Raw genomic sequence first — 13809 nt, forward strand, 5'->3', positions numbered from 1 at the left:
ACTTTATTGCCGAGCAGGGGGAGAGGCCGTGGGGCATTTGCCGTGCGCTCTCTGCCATGGTTGTAGTCTGCAGCCTCCTTTTTATCCTTATTTTCCCGGCCGCATCTCCCTCTGCCTTTGCCCACGGGCTGAGGTCCTTGGAAGGTTCAGACTTCCCGATGCCCCTGCTGCCTGTCCTCGTTAATATGCATCCTCCTTTTGTATAACAGCCGATATTCAGGCTCTGTTAAGCCTTTGTTCTCCTGGAAGTTCGGGAATTTAGCGGGACGTTGAGTAGCTGTGTGGGTCAATTTTTGACATTTATTGGAACTGAGGGTTTCTCCCGTGGCTTCCTTATCTACAAGTGCCTGGCTCTCTCTCCAGGCAGATTCACTCCTTGACTCTCTTTTGTTCTTCCCGGGTCCTCTTTGGTTTTGGGATTATTCTCGGTGCCCTCATTCCCTGTCCTTTTGTAGCCGTTTGTGGATCAGGAGGCCTGGCTGCCACCTGCATCCCCTGGCTCAGCTGCTGGATGAGCTGCACTGCCAAGGTGTGGGGCATGGTAAAAAGATGAGAGTTGCTGCAGCACAGAAGAGGAGAAGAAGCATTCGTTTAACCCCTGGTGTGCCGGGGAGCCACAAAAGCATGTCCCATTCCCATCCTTTCCATGTTTGGACCAATACATAAACTGCTCTCCTTTTCCCTTTGTTATCTTTCTCAGCACTTTTCCTTTGTCCTCTCTTTGCCCACAGCAGTTTGAGCCATTTAGTTTTCCACAAACTCCCTTTTTTTCTGCTCACAGATAATCTGATCCCATCCCCTGGTGAAATGTTGTGTTCCTCTTTCAGTGGATTGATCAGCAGGAAGGTCAGGAGCTGGAGCTGTCTGGTTGGTTCTTCTTTTGAGGACAGCTTTTAATCTAATGATGCCATTGAAATGATAAATGGGTTCTGTGATTCCTGATATGAATTGGTTTGCGTTCCCAGGGGCTGGTCCGTGGTGTTGTAGAATTTTTTTCTGGTGGCCCTTCATCTTTTTCCCATTTCTGGGTGCTCCCTGCAGCCGGGGCTGCATCAATTGGCCGCATTTTTCTAATTATATCATCAAATACTTGAATTCCAACTAATTTCCCTGGACTTGTTCTAGCAAAAGCCCCAGTGCTCTGATACACCCTGTACAGCACAGACAGTGGCAGCAGATGTTGGAGTGGGCAGAGGGATGATCCCCCCTTATTTTAGTGAAGTTTTCACAACATTCTCCATTTGCTGTTTCCCTTTGCAGCCTCAGCCATTTCTGTTTCAGAGTCAGATCCTCACCATGGGCTCTGCCTTCAGCCGTGCAGATTCCATCTGTGCAAGCAGGCAGAGCTTGGGGTGAGGGCAGAGGGAATCAGCCAATTCCTGCCCCAGGCAAGAAGAGCCAGGTACATTGTCCCCACTCTGCCCCAGCACTGCTGATTTGCATTTCTAAAGCTCCTCCTGGGTGCCTGGAATGCAGCTTCTCTTCCAGAGCAGCTTCAGCAGCCTCACATGTGGCCCCCCCACAACCTGCTGATTTTTTTTTTCCTTCAGATCATCTGTTTACTGTTTATGGGTAAAAGGGTCACATTTAAATCTCTTCTAGTTTTGCGAAGTGCAGCCTAAAGGTGAACGTTGAAAACCGCAGACCAAAATTTTGGTATCTCTAAGAGCCACATAAAACACAGACAAAAATATTCCAAAGCAATTCACTTTCTTCTCCTTCTCCTCGGAGTAAAAACTCATTCTCACATCCCTGACCAAACCCAACCGGCAATATAGAAGTAGGATTATTACAAAAAATACTCCAATGCTATAAACTTTGCACTGAAACTGCAGGAAAAAAGAAAAACTCTAACACTATGTTTAGTGGAAGAGTCAAGGCATTCCTTAATTCTGGCCAGGATGTGCTGCAGAAATCATTCCATCCCCACATAGCCCGGGTGTGCAGAGAAAACCGTTCCATGACACGTGGGTTTTACTTGATTTTTCCCGAACTTGATACAGTCTGAACCAGTCTAAATCCACTGGTTAAATGTTATGTAGTTTCAGGCTGTGCAGTTTTTAGTATTTGGTTTCCTCGTGGCCCCGGATTTCTTTGCTTCTGCTGTTAATGAGGTGGGAAGTGCTGGATTTCCTTCTCAGCCTTTTGCAGACCAGGTGTCTGCAGCCCTGGCAGTGTCTGGGGTAGGTGTTGGTTGCTGTTTGCTGCTGGGGTTGATGTTTTGCTGCTGGGTATTATCTTTGTGGGTATCTTTTGGGCCATTCCCAGTGTGTTGAGATGTTAAACTCATCTCCATTGAGTGGTGTAACATCCCTTAACAAAACCTTTAACATTTCTTTCCCCAGGGCCAAGGCAAAGCAAGCCTGAGTAGAGAAATCAAAGGTTAACAATGTTAAAGTGTATGAGCTGGTGTATTTTCCATCAATGCCATGGCAGGCAGGGCAGTGTGTGAGTGTAAGTGAGAGCCAGAGTGGAATTGTGCCGTGCTCTTGCCCAGCAGCTGTGGCAGGGCAGGCCCAGAGAGCGCTGAAGCTGCAGCAGTGGCAGCAAGGGCTGTCCCCGGTGGCTGGAGCTGCCAAAGGAGGGTGGCCAGGCCGAGGATTTCAGCAGAGGATGTGTGGGCCGATGTCCTGCTTGGATGTCAGCAACAGCAAAGTGCCAAGGCAGGCTCTGTGCCAGCCCAGCTTCCTGGGGGAGAGATTGCACCAGAGACAGGATTCTGGCCACAGACTGCTTCAAATGTGCATCCCTTATCTCCACCCTGCACTAGGTGGAGAATTCCCAGGGTAAGGAATTCGCAAGATTAATTGCCGGGGAGAGAATTCAATATGTGCCCTGGGTCTGGCTCTTCTTGCCCAAGCCAATGGCAAAAGCCGTACCCATGGCATCTTGGTTTCTATCCCCAGCTTCCAAAGGTGTTTCTTTCCATCCCCTTTCATTCTTTGTACCCAGCCTGAGCTCTGGGGGTGCCAGGGGCTCTGGAGGTCCCATTGTATTCCTAAAGCTGCCATAACCCCCTGGAGGATCTTTCCTGGAAAATGAGCTCTGCTGTCTGAGTCTGTTGCTTCCACAATCCCTTTTCTATGAATTACTTCTTTTAGAGATACCTTAATAAGTGATCCAGTGGCTGCTGAGCAATCAGGATTGCTTTTGCCCCCCTGTTAGGTGAGATGGTGTCACCAGAAGATATTGAATCCTTCCTGCCCAGGGCATTTCAGTGCCAGGCTCTTACAAGCACACACAGCTGTGCCGGTTGAGCTGACCATGGGGGTAACCTGGGCTTTGTCTGATTCCCTTTCCTCAATAACAGCGTGTCTTGGGACTCTTTTCCCTTCTGCTGCCCTTGAAGAGCCATCCACAAAGACATTTTCTGCCTCAGGCCAGGCAATGTCTCCTGAATCTCCCCCAGGCTGGGTCTGGAGCTCTGTCACTTGAATGCAGTGCTGGGTTTCTTCCCAGCCCCTCTGGGGGCTGTTCAAACAGGAGGCTGGGTTAAACCCTTCCCCTGTCCTCAGTTCTGAATCCTCCTGTGCCACTGAACAAGTTTCACACTGTAATAACCGAGCACTGCTCGTCCATTGCGAGGCTCTTTTGGTTATCAGAGCTTGAACTTGATGGCGGACTGGAACAGTTGGAGATCCTGTTGTCATCAGGTTTTGGGCCTCGGTTCCCGTTGAAGCTGTGGCTGCACAATTCTGCAGGCAATGGGGCCACTCTGGCCACTGGGTGAAATGTTTTGTCCCAAGAATTCCTTTGGCATGGCCCTGTTGAACATTCCCCTACAATTCCAATTTCTTTTCTGAGTCCGGAAGAGCCACATCATTATTTTTGGTTTTTCATTTTCTCAGGTTTTGCTCTCTTTCACCTGTCCATACCACAGCATGGAGGCTGTCTGGGGTTAAAAAGTCCTACAATGTTCTGGCTGGAACAGAGAATCCTCAATCCAGGCTGTGTAATTCCCTATTAATTCTCAGAATTGTCTCTGCTCCTTTTTGGTCCTGGATAATGTTACTTCTGAGATTGCCCACACCTTCTCTTGGTCATTCAACCACGTAACTTCAGTCTAAATATGTCCCAAATATTTAACGTTTTTCTCCACCATTTGCACCTTTTCCGTTAATACTCAAAAGTTGTTTTTTATCTAGAAAGTTCAGCCATTTCACAGAGGCTTTGTCTACCACTTGTTCTTGTCCTCCTCATTGGAGCCATCTGATTCCCTGACTGGCAGGATAGGAGTGCTGTAGGGAGACATCCCTGGCTCCAAAAGCCCTGCCTTTAGCAGGGACTCCATACCAGGCTGTGAGCCCTTCCTTCCCTCCCCTGGAACAGGGTGTTGCTTTTAGCCCCCACTTGTCCTGGTTGCTTCCAAGTAATTTGGAGAGGATCCAAATTAAATTTTCCCTCTGGGGCTGCCCACACCTCTGGGTTCCCTTCAGCATAGGCCTTGCCAGACATTTGACACAAAGGTACAGCAGCAATAGCCTCTGTATCACCTTTTACAATATTACAATGCCACCATCAAATTCCTTCCTAGTTAATAACAATCACAGTAGGAAGAGAAAAAAATTAGTTTATTTCAAACCTATCCCCCACAGCTCCTAAGAGTGATTGAACAAATTATACCAGCTCAGCTTTTCCATTTATTCCCTTAATAATGAAAACATTCCTTTACAATTTTCCCCCCTTAGGTGTAAGATTCAGAGTGGATGGAGAGGCCCCTGTGTCCATCAGGAGAGGCCTCCTCTGGATGCAGACCCAGCCTGAATGTTCTCCAGGGCTGCCTCTGCCAGGTGCTTGTGGCTGACGCCGTCCCCTGGGTGCTGGGGCCCCCTTGGGCCCTGGGGTTGGTCCCTCAGGGGCTGTGGGAACTCTGCCATGGCCTTTGCCTTCAGCTTGGCCTTTTGCTCATCCCTCCTTGCCTTCAGCTGCTGTGCCTTTGTGCCCAAGTGCTGCAGGGCCTTCTTCTGCCACTCCTGCAGCCCCGGTCACTGCCTGTGGGTGCTCATCCTCTGAGAGCTGCTGAGCTGTCTGCAAAATCTTTCCTTTCTGCAGGGAACCAAACCAAATCCTTCACAGAAAATCCTGATCCATCCATGTGCACTCTGCATTTCCCAGATGTTCCTTTGTTTTGCTCCTTGTGCTCAGGGTCCCCTGCACAGCCCGGATGGCAGAGCCGGTGCCTGTCCTGCCGCAGTGTCCAAAGGCGGCCCCCCCGGCGGGCAGGGCCGGCAGCTCCCCGGGGCCGGGCAGCGGCCGGGGCGTCCCGCAGCCTCCTGGGGGCCGGGGGCCACTGCCGGCCCTGCCCGGGGCTGGTGGGCTCAGGCAGCGCCCGGCGCTGAGCCCCGGCTGCCCCACAGCCCCGGCCCAGCCCCGCAGCTCCCCACAGGCCCCCAGCCCTGCTCCCGGTCCCGCACCTCTGCGCCCGCTGCTGCCGCTGCCCACCACAGAGAAACCCCTGACATCCTGACCTCCTGCTTTTCCTCTCCTGGAAACTGGGAATTCAAAGTATCAGCTGGCAAATTGTCAGGATAAGACCCTGCTGAAAATCATCTCAGTCCTCTGTATTTTTCTCTTCCTCCTCTTTGCCATCATCCTTTTTCTTACCACATAGATTCCTCCTGCTCCTTCTTGCCTGAACCATATTGCTGAACAGTCCTCTTCACTCAATCTCTTCCCAGCACACCAACACCATCCATCCCCTGTTGTCCAAATCCCTTCTCCCCTTCCCTTATTGCCCCCTCTGGGTTCCATGCCCTTAATTACCTCTGGGGGAATGTGCAAACTACCTCAGCATTCTCCCAAGGGACCCTTCAGAGACATTTTGGGATCATCATCCCTTTGGCCAGGACCCCTCCCTGGCCTTCCCTTTTCTCCCCTGCCATGTTCACTCCCCGAAGGTCCCAGGGCACTCACTGATGAGATTTTCAGTGCTCTCTCCCTGCTGACTCTTCACAGACCCCCTGATGTGTCACTCGTCTGTCTCCTGGTCACTCCCGGGTCCCCAATCAATCCCCGGTGCCGCCGCCAGCCAAGGGAGCCGATCACCCAAAGTGGGTGAGGCACTTTCAGCTGCAGTCCCTGCCCCAGGGTGTGCAGAAAAATTGACATCACCAGAGGATTCTGTCCACAAAGCAGACAGAGGAGTCCTGTGAAACTAATTTCATTCCTAAAAATGGGAGAGGCCATGGGACATTCCCCATGGGATCTCTCCAATTGCTGGAGGACACAGCCTCCATTTCATCCTAATTCTCCTGGCCACATCTCCCTCTGCTTTCCCCATTGGCTGAAGTACTTGAGAGCTACAGACTTCCCAATCCACCTACTACATACTCCCTTAATATGCTCCCTGCTTTTATATAGCAAACGATATTCATGGCTCTGTTAAGTCTTTGTTGTTCTTCTGGAAGTTCATGAATAGAGCAGGACCTTGGCTGAGCAGCAGTCTGTGTCATTAAGTGATAACATTTTCTGAAACCGATTCCTTCTCCTGTCACTCCCTTGTTTACAGCTCCCTGGCCCTCTGAGCCTTCCCCAACTGGACTCCCCGCCTCGGCCCCATCGCCCCCGCGAGGGGAATTTGGGGAGGTGGGAGTGGGGCAGCGCCAAGGCCGGGCCCCCCCGCGCTGTCCTGGCGGGAGCGGCTGCAGTGGGGACCGAGTGCGGGCGGGAGCGGCCGAGAGCCCAGCGCTGCCCCAGCCCGACCTGCCCCAGCTCCATCCCTGCCCCTCGGCTGGGATGCTGTGGGTCTGGGGGGAAGAGGGAGCCGGCAGTGGGTGCTGGGCCTGGGGGCAGGAGGAGAAGGGAAGGAGAAGCAGGCTTGAGGAACAGAATGGTCAAACGATGCAGGTGGTGGGAGAGGGTGGGATTGTGTAGGAGAAGGAGGAATAGCAGGAGGAAGAGGAGTGTGAGGAAGAGTAGGGACACAGGAGGAGGAGGAGGAACAGAAAGAGGAAGCAGCAGAAGGTTCCACCCCTCCCTGTATCTGCAGCCTCCCCCCAGCCCCAGTAGCGCTGCTCCCCCCACATGCAGCAGGTGACTGTGGAGGGGGATCCAGGATTTTCACGGGGTGAATCTTGGTGTTTCTGAGTTTCCTCTAGCTAAATGTTGGTGCTTTGGTTTTATGTGGCAGCTGAATCTTTATGTTTTGCAGGAGGCTTTTGCTGACTTGTGATGTTTGGGGAGTTTTTGATCTGTATCTTGAAGTTTGTGGGATTTTTGGGCTAAATCTTGGTGTTTTGGAGGTTCTTACAGACATAAGATTCCGAATGACTTCCTGAGGTGAACTGGAGCAAGGAGGAATCTCCAGTCCAAGATGCTCTCCTCTTGTTTTTTTCCCCAAACCAGGATTTTTCATTCCCTGGGTGTGGCTGGATGGAGGAGGAGGAAAAGTCCCGGAGATGCTGCAGGAGGAGGAGCTGCAAACCCAGCCCAGGGAGCTGCGGGGAGGAAAGAGCCCCCCTGAGCCAGCAAGGCGGGCGGAGATCCAGCCAGAGCTCGGAGATGGTGGAGAAGCCTCATGGCAGGGAGAAGCCCCACAAGTGCTTGGAATGTGGGAAGGGTTTCAGCTGCAGCTCCCACCTGATCCGGCACCAGAGGATCCACACTGGGGAGAGGCCCTACGAGTGTGGGGAATGTGGGAAGAGCTTCAGACAGAGGTCTCACCTGATTGAGCACCAGGTGATCCACACTGGGGAAGGGCCTTACAAATGTTTGGAATGTGGGAAGAGCTTCTGGCGGAGCTCAGGCCTGAGAACACACCAGCGCATCCACACTGGGGAGAGGCCCTACGAGTGTCCCCAGACTGGGAAGAGGTTTCAGACCAGCTCCCATCTCCTCAGACATGAGCGGATTCACACAGAGGAGAGGCCCTTCCGCTGCCCCGACTGCGGGAAGGGCTTCAAGCACAACTCCCACCTCACCGAGCACCGGCGCATCCACACCGGGGAGAGGCCCTACGAGTGTGGGAAGTGTGGGAAGAGCTTCTCACAGAGCTCTCACTTGACCCAGCACCAACGGAGGCACCACTAAGGGAAGCCCTGTGAGTGCCCCGAGTGAGGGAAGAGCTTGGAGTGAGGGAAGAGAGTGAGGGAAGAGCTTGGAGTGAGGGAAGAGAGTGAGGGAAGAGCTTGGTGCGCTGCTCCAGCTCCATCCCCCATGGGAGGATCCGGGCTGGATGATCCCCAGTGACCCCCGTTGGGCAGAGCCCTGGTGCCCCCGTATGGGGAATAAAACAGAGAGTAAAGCAATGGAGCTGATAAAGGGGCCCAATATCTGAGGCCTGACTGAGCAGAAACTGTGGGAGACACAGACACAGTTGAAGTCTCCCTGGGCAAGAAGTGACCGAGCAACATGGTGTGAGACTTTGTGATAAAATAATGTTACCAGGTGATGTCATGTCATGAAGAATGTGTAACCAATGGGAAATTGTTACCAAAAACAGAGCCCTATATAAGCACCCTACAAGTAAATCCCTGTATAAAAACCTGGTACACACAATAAAATTGGCTTTGGTCTAAACTCGGATGTCCCCGTCTCTCCATGGTGGATAACCCTGTTGTGGTTGATCCCCGTTAAGTGGAAGGAAGGTGTTGGAGGGATTTCTTTCCCTTCTCCTTGTGCTGCCATGGTTTGGTTGGTAATAAATTCCCTCCCTGTGCCCGGGCTGGGTCTGTTGTCCCCGTGCCGCTGCTCGGGGCGGGATCTCTCCCGTTCCTTCTCTGCACTCCCGGGCCTCTCCTCAGCCAATGAGAGAATGCGGTGGACAAGAGTCAGCCAATCAGAGAGAGCGGCGCTGATGACTCACCAGTTGCCGGGCAGACCCGCAGCAGGCAGTGTTCCCCACCCGGACCCCGCCCTCCCTGCCCAGTGCCGGCCCCGCCGTGGGGTCCCCCCAAGTCCCCCCCCACTGCCCCGCACAAACTGGGCTGGGTTTTGTCGGAACCCAAAATGTCCCTCAGACATTTTTAGAGGTTCCAGGCCTTGGTCAGAAGCATTTTAGACCCTGGCAGACAGTTGAAAACAGCTGTGATTTTGAGTTTGAACCATGGAATGAATTACCAACTTTGAGGGTGGAACAAGCAGTCACAGAGGGTTAGATGGTATAGTAAAAGTAGTAACAAATTAGAGGGTAAAATTTTTTAGTATTGTACAGGGGGGTTTTAATACCTGTACAGGGGTGTCTTACTTTGTACAGGGGGGTCAGGAGTTCTAAGATGGAGGAAAGTGGGCCTGATCCTGTTCTTCCTCCTTCTTCTTCCTTACCTCCATGTTCTTGGTGATGTTGGCATTCACAGATTGGTTTAGAGTAGAAAAGCACATTGTAACATAGATAGTAGGTATTGGGGAAAATCTATAAACACATAGTACGTAATATATCATATAAAAGATAGCAACAGCCCCCTGGGCGGGGGGAGAGACGACGGAGACATCGGACAGTGAGGGTGTCAGGAGAGTGTGTGCCTCTGCCTGGGCCGCAGACCAAAGCAGCCGCAGCAGGCGAGGACAATCTTTTAGATAGCTAGCAATAAACTACCTTGAGAGCGAACAACAAGAGGCTGCGGAGTTTGTCTTTGGAAGCACGGGTTGGAGGAGAGACTTTACCACCACACGAGAGCCCCGAATCAATCCCAGGGTTCTCACACTTGGCGTCCCTGGATGGGCATCAACAAGAAGAAACATCAAAACAGCCTCCAACCTTCAGCGGCAGAAAAGAAAAACAAAAAAGGAAAACAGCAGAGTGCACAAACTCTCCACAAGTTCCAAGAAGAGAGGGAATGAGAAGCTTAAGATAAGAACCTGACCTTCACCAAGACAACTCGTCTCGGGGACTTTCCAGGGAGGAGACGACCCAGAAGCGCGCCTGGGATCTCTCACCTGTGACCTGCTGGACAGTGAACAGTGCCATCTCCGGATCGACCTCGGGCTGACTCAGATTTTGGTGAGAAAGGTCAAAATTAAGAACATGGGGGGGGAATTCTCCTAAGAGGAAGCTCAGACAGTATCTGTCCCACGGGAATTCTCCCGGGAGGAAATTCAAATAGTATCTGCTTTACAAGGCATCATCTCTGCCCATCCGGTAGAGATCACTCAAAAAGAATTGAAAATGTTGTTATTGTGGGTGAGGTGTAATTTCCCACCCTCGGATTTAAATTTGTTGTTTAAGCCAAATTTTTGGCAGGAAGTTAATAAGCAATTATATTATCGAACTATAAAGAAAGATAAGCTTGCTGCAGAACTACTACCTTCAGCGAGAACAGTTTTAGAGTCACTCGCACAATGCAGCAGCTCAAGTCAGGCAGCCACGGCTCCTGGGGAAAAACAGGGGGGGGGACAGTCCAGCCAGCAGCTCGGGACAGGTCCTTCCACCACAGACATAGTAGAGGATACCCCTTCGCGTCCCGTATCCCCAAGTTCCCACTGCTCCTCAGTGTCCCGAGAGTCCCCAGGCTCCTCCGACGTGGAGACTCCCCAGATGGAGGCAAGCAAGCCAGGCGCGGCCCCCGAATCCGCGGTGTGGGGGGGCGCCGGCAGCAGCCCAGTGGGTGAGAGTGCGTACGTGAGTGTCGAGCAGAGGGAGGAGGGAGAGGAAAGTGCTCTCGCATCTGCGCAGGCTGGGAGTTCAAAACAGCCGCGCAGAAAGCGAAAGCGAGGGGACGGGCGGGGGCGGGACGGACAGGGGCAAAAGCGGGGGGTGCGAGTGCGGCGGTGGGACGCTCTGAGCGTCCGGTGACGCGTTCGATGTCGAGAATCCATGAGGCCGCCGAAGCGGCTGCCTGGATGGCGCGGGAGAGCGGCTCCCTGACCGCTGCAGATGCATTTGCCGAGGGAGCGGCAGGGGGACAGCGGGAGGCGTCCCTCGCTGCAGCTCAGGCGGCGGGCATGCGCGGGAAGGTTGAGCGGGACCTGGAAGCCACGGGGGGAGGGGATTTTTCGCATCTGGAACGCGCGGCACGGGCGCGGGCGGGGCGGAGCCGGCACACGCAGGCTGTGGGTGCTGGCGCAGAGCCAGGAGAGGGGCAAAGCGAGGCGGAAACATCAGGGCCAGAATGGGATCAAGAAGGTAGTTACGTCAGTCTCGGGGAGGACGACAGTGGCTCTGAATCAGAGGCAGTGCGGGGTGGAGCTAGGCGAAAGCACAGCCGGGGTCGGAGCAGAGGCGTCCACACCCCCGTGATGACGCAGGAAGAGTCGGGGCGTGGCCAGGATGTAAACATTCCTCAGGGCACGGTTCCGTTGCAGTTCCCATGGCAACAGTCAGCCCAAGCCCACAGCCAACCCCTGTCAGCTTCAGACATGGTCAGAATAGAACAGTTGCTACAAGAGTCAGTTTCACAGAGTGCAGGGATTGCAAACGTGAATCAGTTATGGGGAGAAATGCTCAAACATTTATCAGGAATTACCACGGGGTTTGCAAATGTGAATCAGTTGTCAGAAGAGATGCTCAAATATTTATCAGAAGTGCAAATTGAAGAGCCAAGTGCAGTCCCGACCTCAGTTGGTCAGGCGGCAGCGCCATCTAGTGGCGGAACCACATCATTGCAGCAGATTTTGCAGGACCCAGTCAGACAAGGCAAGGTATCACACAGTAGTGGGACTTTGACAATTCAAGACTTTTTTCCAGTTTCTTATAAGAAAAAATCTAGGATGAGAAGAGCTGCATCTGCACGACAGCAGGAATCTCCGCTGACTCCAGAAGAGTGCGGGACTCAGGACACTTCTGCTGAGGCTCAACAACAGGATGACACGATTCGCATCACTGCCTCGGAGGGTGTCCCAGCTTGGACAATTCCAAAATCAAGGTCTGCCAAAATTTCGGGGCAGGGAGAATCAATTTCAGTATCAAAAAGAGTTGTTGAATTTCTTTTACGATATTTAAGCATAGCCTTGGAGTCGCAGCCAGAGCTGTTGGTTCATCTTCCAAAAATTTTCCAAATAATGCAGGGCAGTCATGTGTTCTCCTCCACAGCAGGTGCTCCACTTTTCTCCGGAGGCACCCAGCCTTCATCTTCACAGATGCCGCAGACGCCGTTGGTATCGGTGAGTGCTGCTGCATCAAAGCTGCAGTCACCTCAGATGACTCCACTCTACAGGCAAGTACCCACAGAATTTCCAGCTTTGCCAGATGCGAAAGTGGACTGGCAGGACATTCGGGCAGAATTGGAGAAGGAGAAAGGTTTATTGCAGGGCTCGGGAAACATAGTGATGCCAGTGAACGATGATGCTCAGGGCCAAAACCCGAGATGGGAACGCCTGGATCGTGGAGCAATCAAAGATTTAGCTAAGGCCATTCGGGACAACGGGTTGTCCTCACCATATTTCAAACAGATGTTGAAAAGCATTTTTGGCATGTATGATTTAACACCATATGATCTTAAATATCTCGCAACATCAGTTCTTACAGACACCCAAGCTCTCATTTGGCAGAAGGCGTGGCGGAGATCCCTGGAGGAGCTGAGAGCCAGATACCAAGGCGGGCCAAACGCGAACCTCACCATGGTGCAGCTTGCCGGTGATCCTCCTGAGGACGATCCAACTCAGCAGGCGGTGAGACTCCCACGACACGTGCTCAGCGACATCAAAGAGGCGGCACGGAGAGCAATTCTTCAGATTGCTCCGGCGGGGGTCCAGGACAACATCTACACCGAGATCAAGCAGGGTTCTTCAGAGCCATTTTCCTCGTTCGTGGATTGTCTTTCTCAGGCAGTGGAGCGGCAGGTGACCGAGGAGGGGGCAAAACCACATCTGACCAAAAGCCTCGCGTTCTCCAATGCCAACCCAGAGTGCAGGCGAATCATCAGCATGATGCCACACCAGGCCACCTTGGCGGACATGATCGAGGCGTGCAGCAAGGTGGGAACACCACAACATGTTGCTTCCATCATGGAGGAACACTTGGGGGATCGAATTGAAAAGCGTGTTAAGGAAGTTCTTGCAAATTATGCAAAGGGCAACACCGGTGCAGAGAGACGGTGCTTTGGGTGTGGGGCACAAGGACATTTTAAAAGGAACTGCCCACAACTTGCAAAGCCCAACAAGCCACCAGACCTCTGTCCTCGATGCAGGAGAGGGAGACATCTCGCGAGTGAGTGCCACTCACAGACAGACGTGGATGGAAATCCTCTTCTGGTTCCGGGAAACGGGAAAAAGAGCGCGAATCGACGCCAGCGGGCACCGACACAAATTCTGGCGGTGACACAGAATCAGCAGGAGCAATCCTCGGGGAACAACAAACAGAATCCTTCAGTAGAGCAATCTCCAAAATCCCCAGCGACCCAGACTTGGTACCACCCGGATTCCAACGCGTCCTGGCAACCTCCAAATTGACGTGTTTTTTGGACAATAGCCATGCAGTGATACCCACAGGTGTCACAGGGACTTCTTGGAAAAGGCAGGATTTTTTAATAATGGCCAGAGACAGAAGCAGCATTCTTGGACTTGTTGTTTACCCATCTTTGATTTCAGCAAACCGTAATGAGGAGCTGATGGTCACAGCAAAAGCCTTGCGACCACCTTTGACAATTCCACAAAATACACCAATTGCTCGAGCCATGGCTTTGCCATCTCACCCAGAAAGGCAAGTCATGCCAGTGTTCAACACACGGGACTCTTTTTCTGGTGATCAAGCAGAAGTGCATGCATCTTGGGTGAAACATGTGAGCCGAGATCGGCCTGTTGTTACTTGTCAGTTGACTTGTAACGAAAAGACAATTACTATCACAGGAATGCTTGACACAGGAGCAGATGCTACAGTTATTTCATACATTTTTTGGCCCCGGGAATGGGACTTGGTTGCACCTTTGGGCTCTCTCT

General features: G+C 52.4%; 2 protein-coding genes across 2 annotated transcripts in view; one reads left to right on the top strand and one right to left on the bottom strand.

The window, feature by feature from the left end:
- The window catches only part of LOC140680876 (uncharacterized), a 570776-nt gene that overhangs the window by 378476 nt on the left and 178491 nt on the right, over window positions 1-13809 (top strand). The window contains exon 13 of the mRNA XM_072919761.1: window positions 7596-8006. Coding sequence (XP_072775862.1) covers window positions 7596-8006 — 411 coding nt within the window. The remainder of the gene's footprint in view (window positions 1-7595; window positions 8007-13809) is intronic.
- Window positions 1-13809, bottom strand: part of LOC140680884 (uncharacterized) — a 421560-nt gene that overhangs the window by 102051 nt on the left and 305700 nt on the right. The gene's annotated exons all lie outside the window — the stretch shown is intronic.

Source organism: Taeniopygia guttata, chromosome 30, assembly GCF_048771995.1.
Source record: "Taeniopygia guttata chromosome 30, bTaeGut7.mat, whole genome shotgun sequence".
Lineage (NCBI taxonomy): Eukaryota > Metazoa > Chordata > Aves > Passeriformes > Estrildidae > Taeniopygia > Taeniopygia guttata.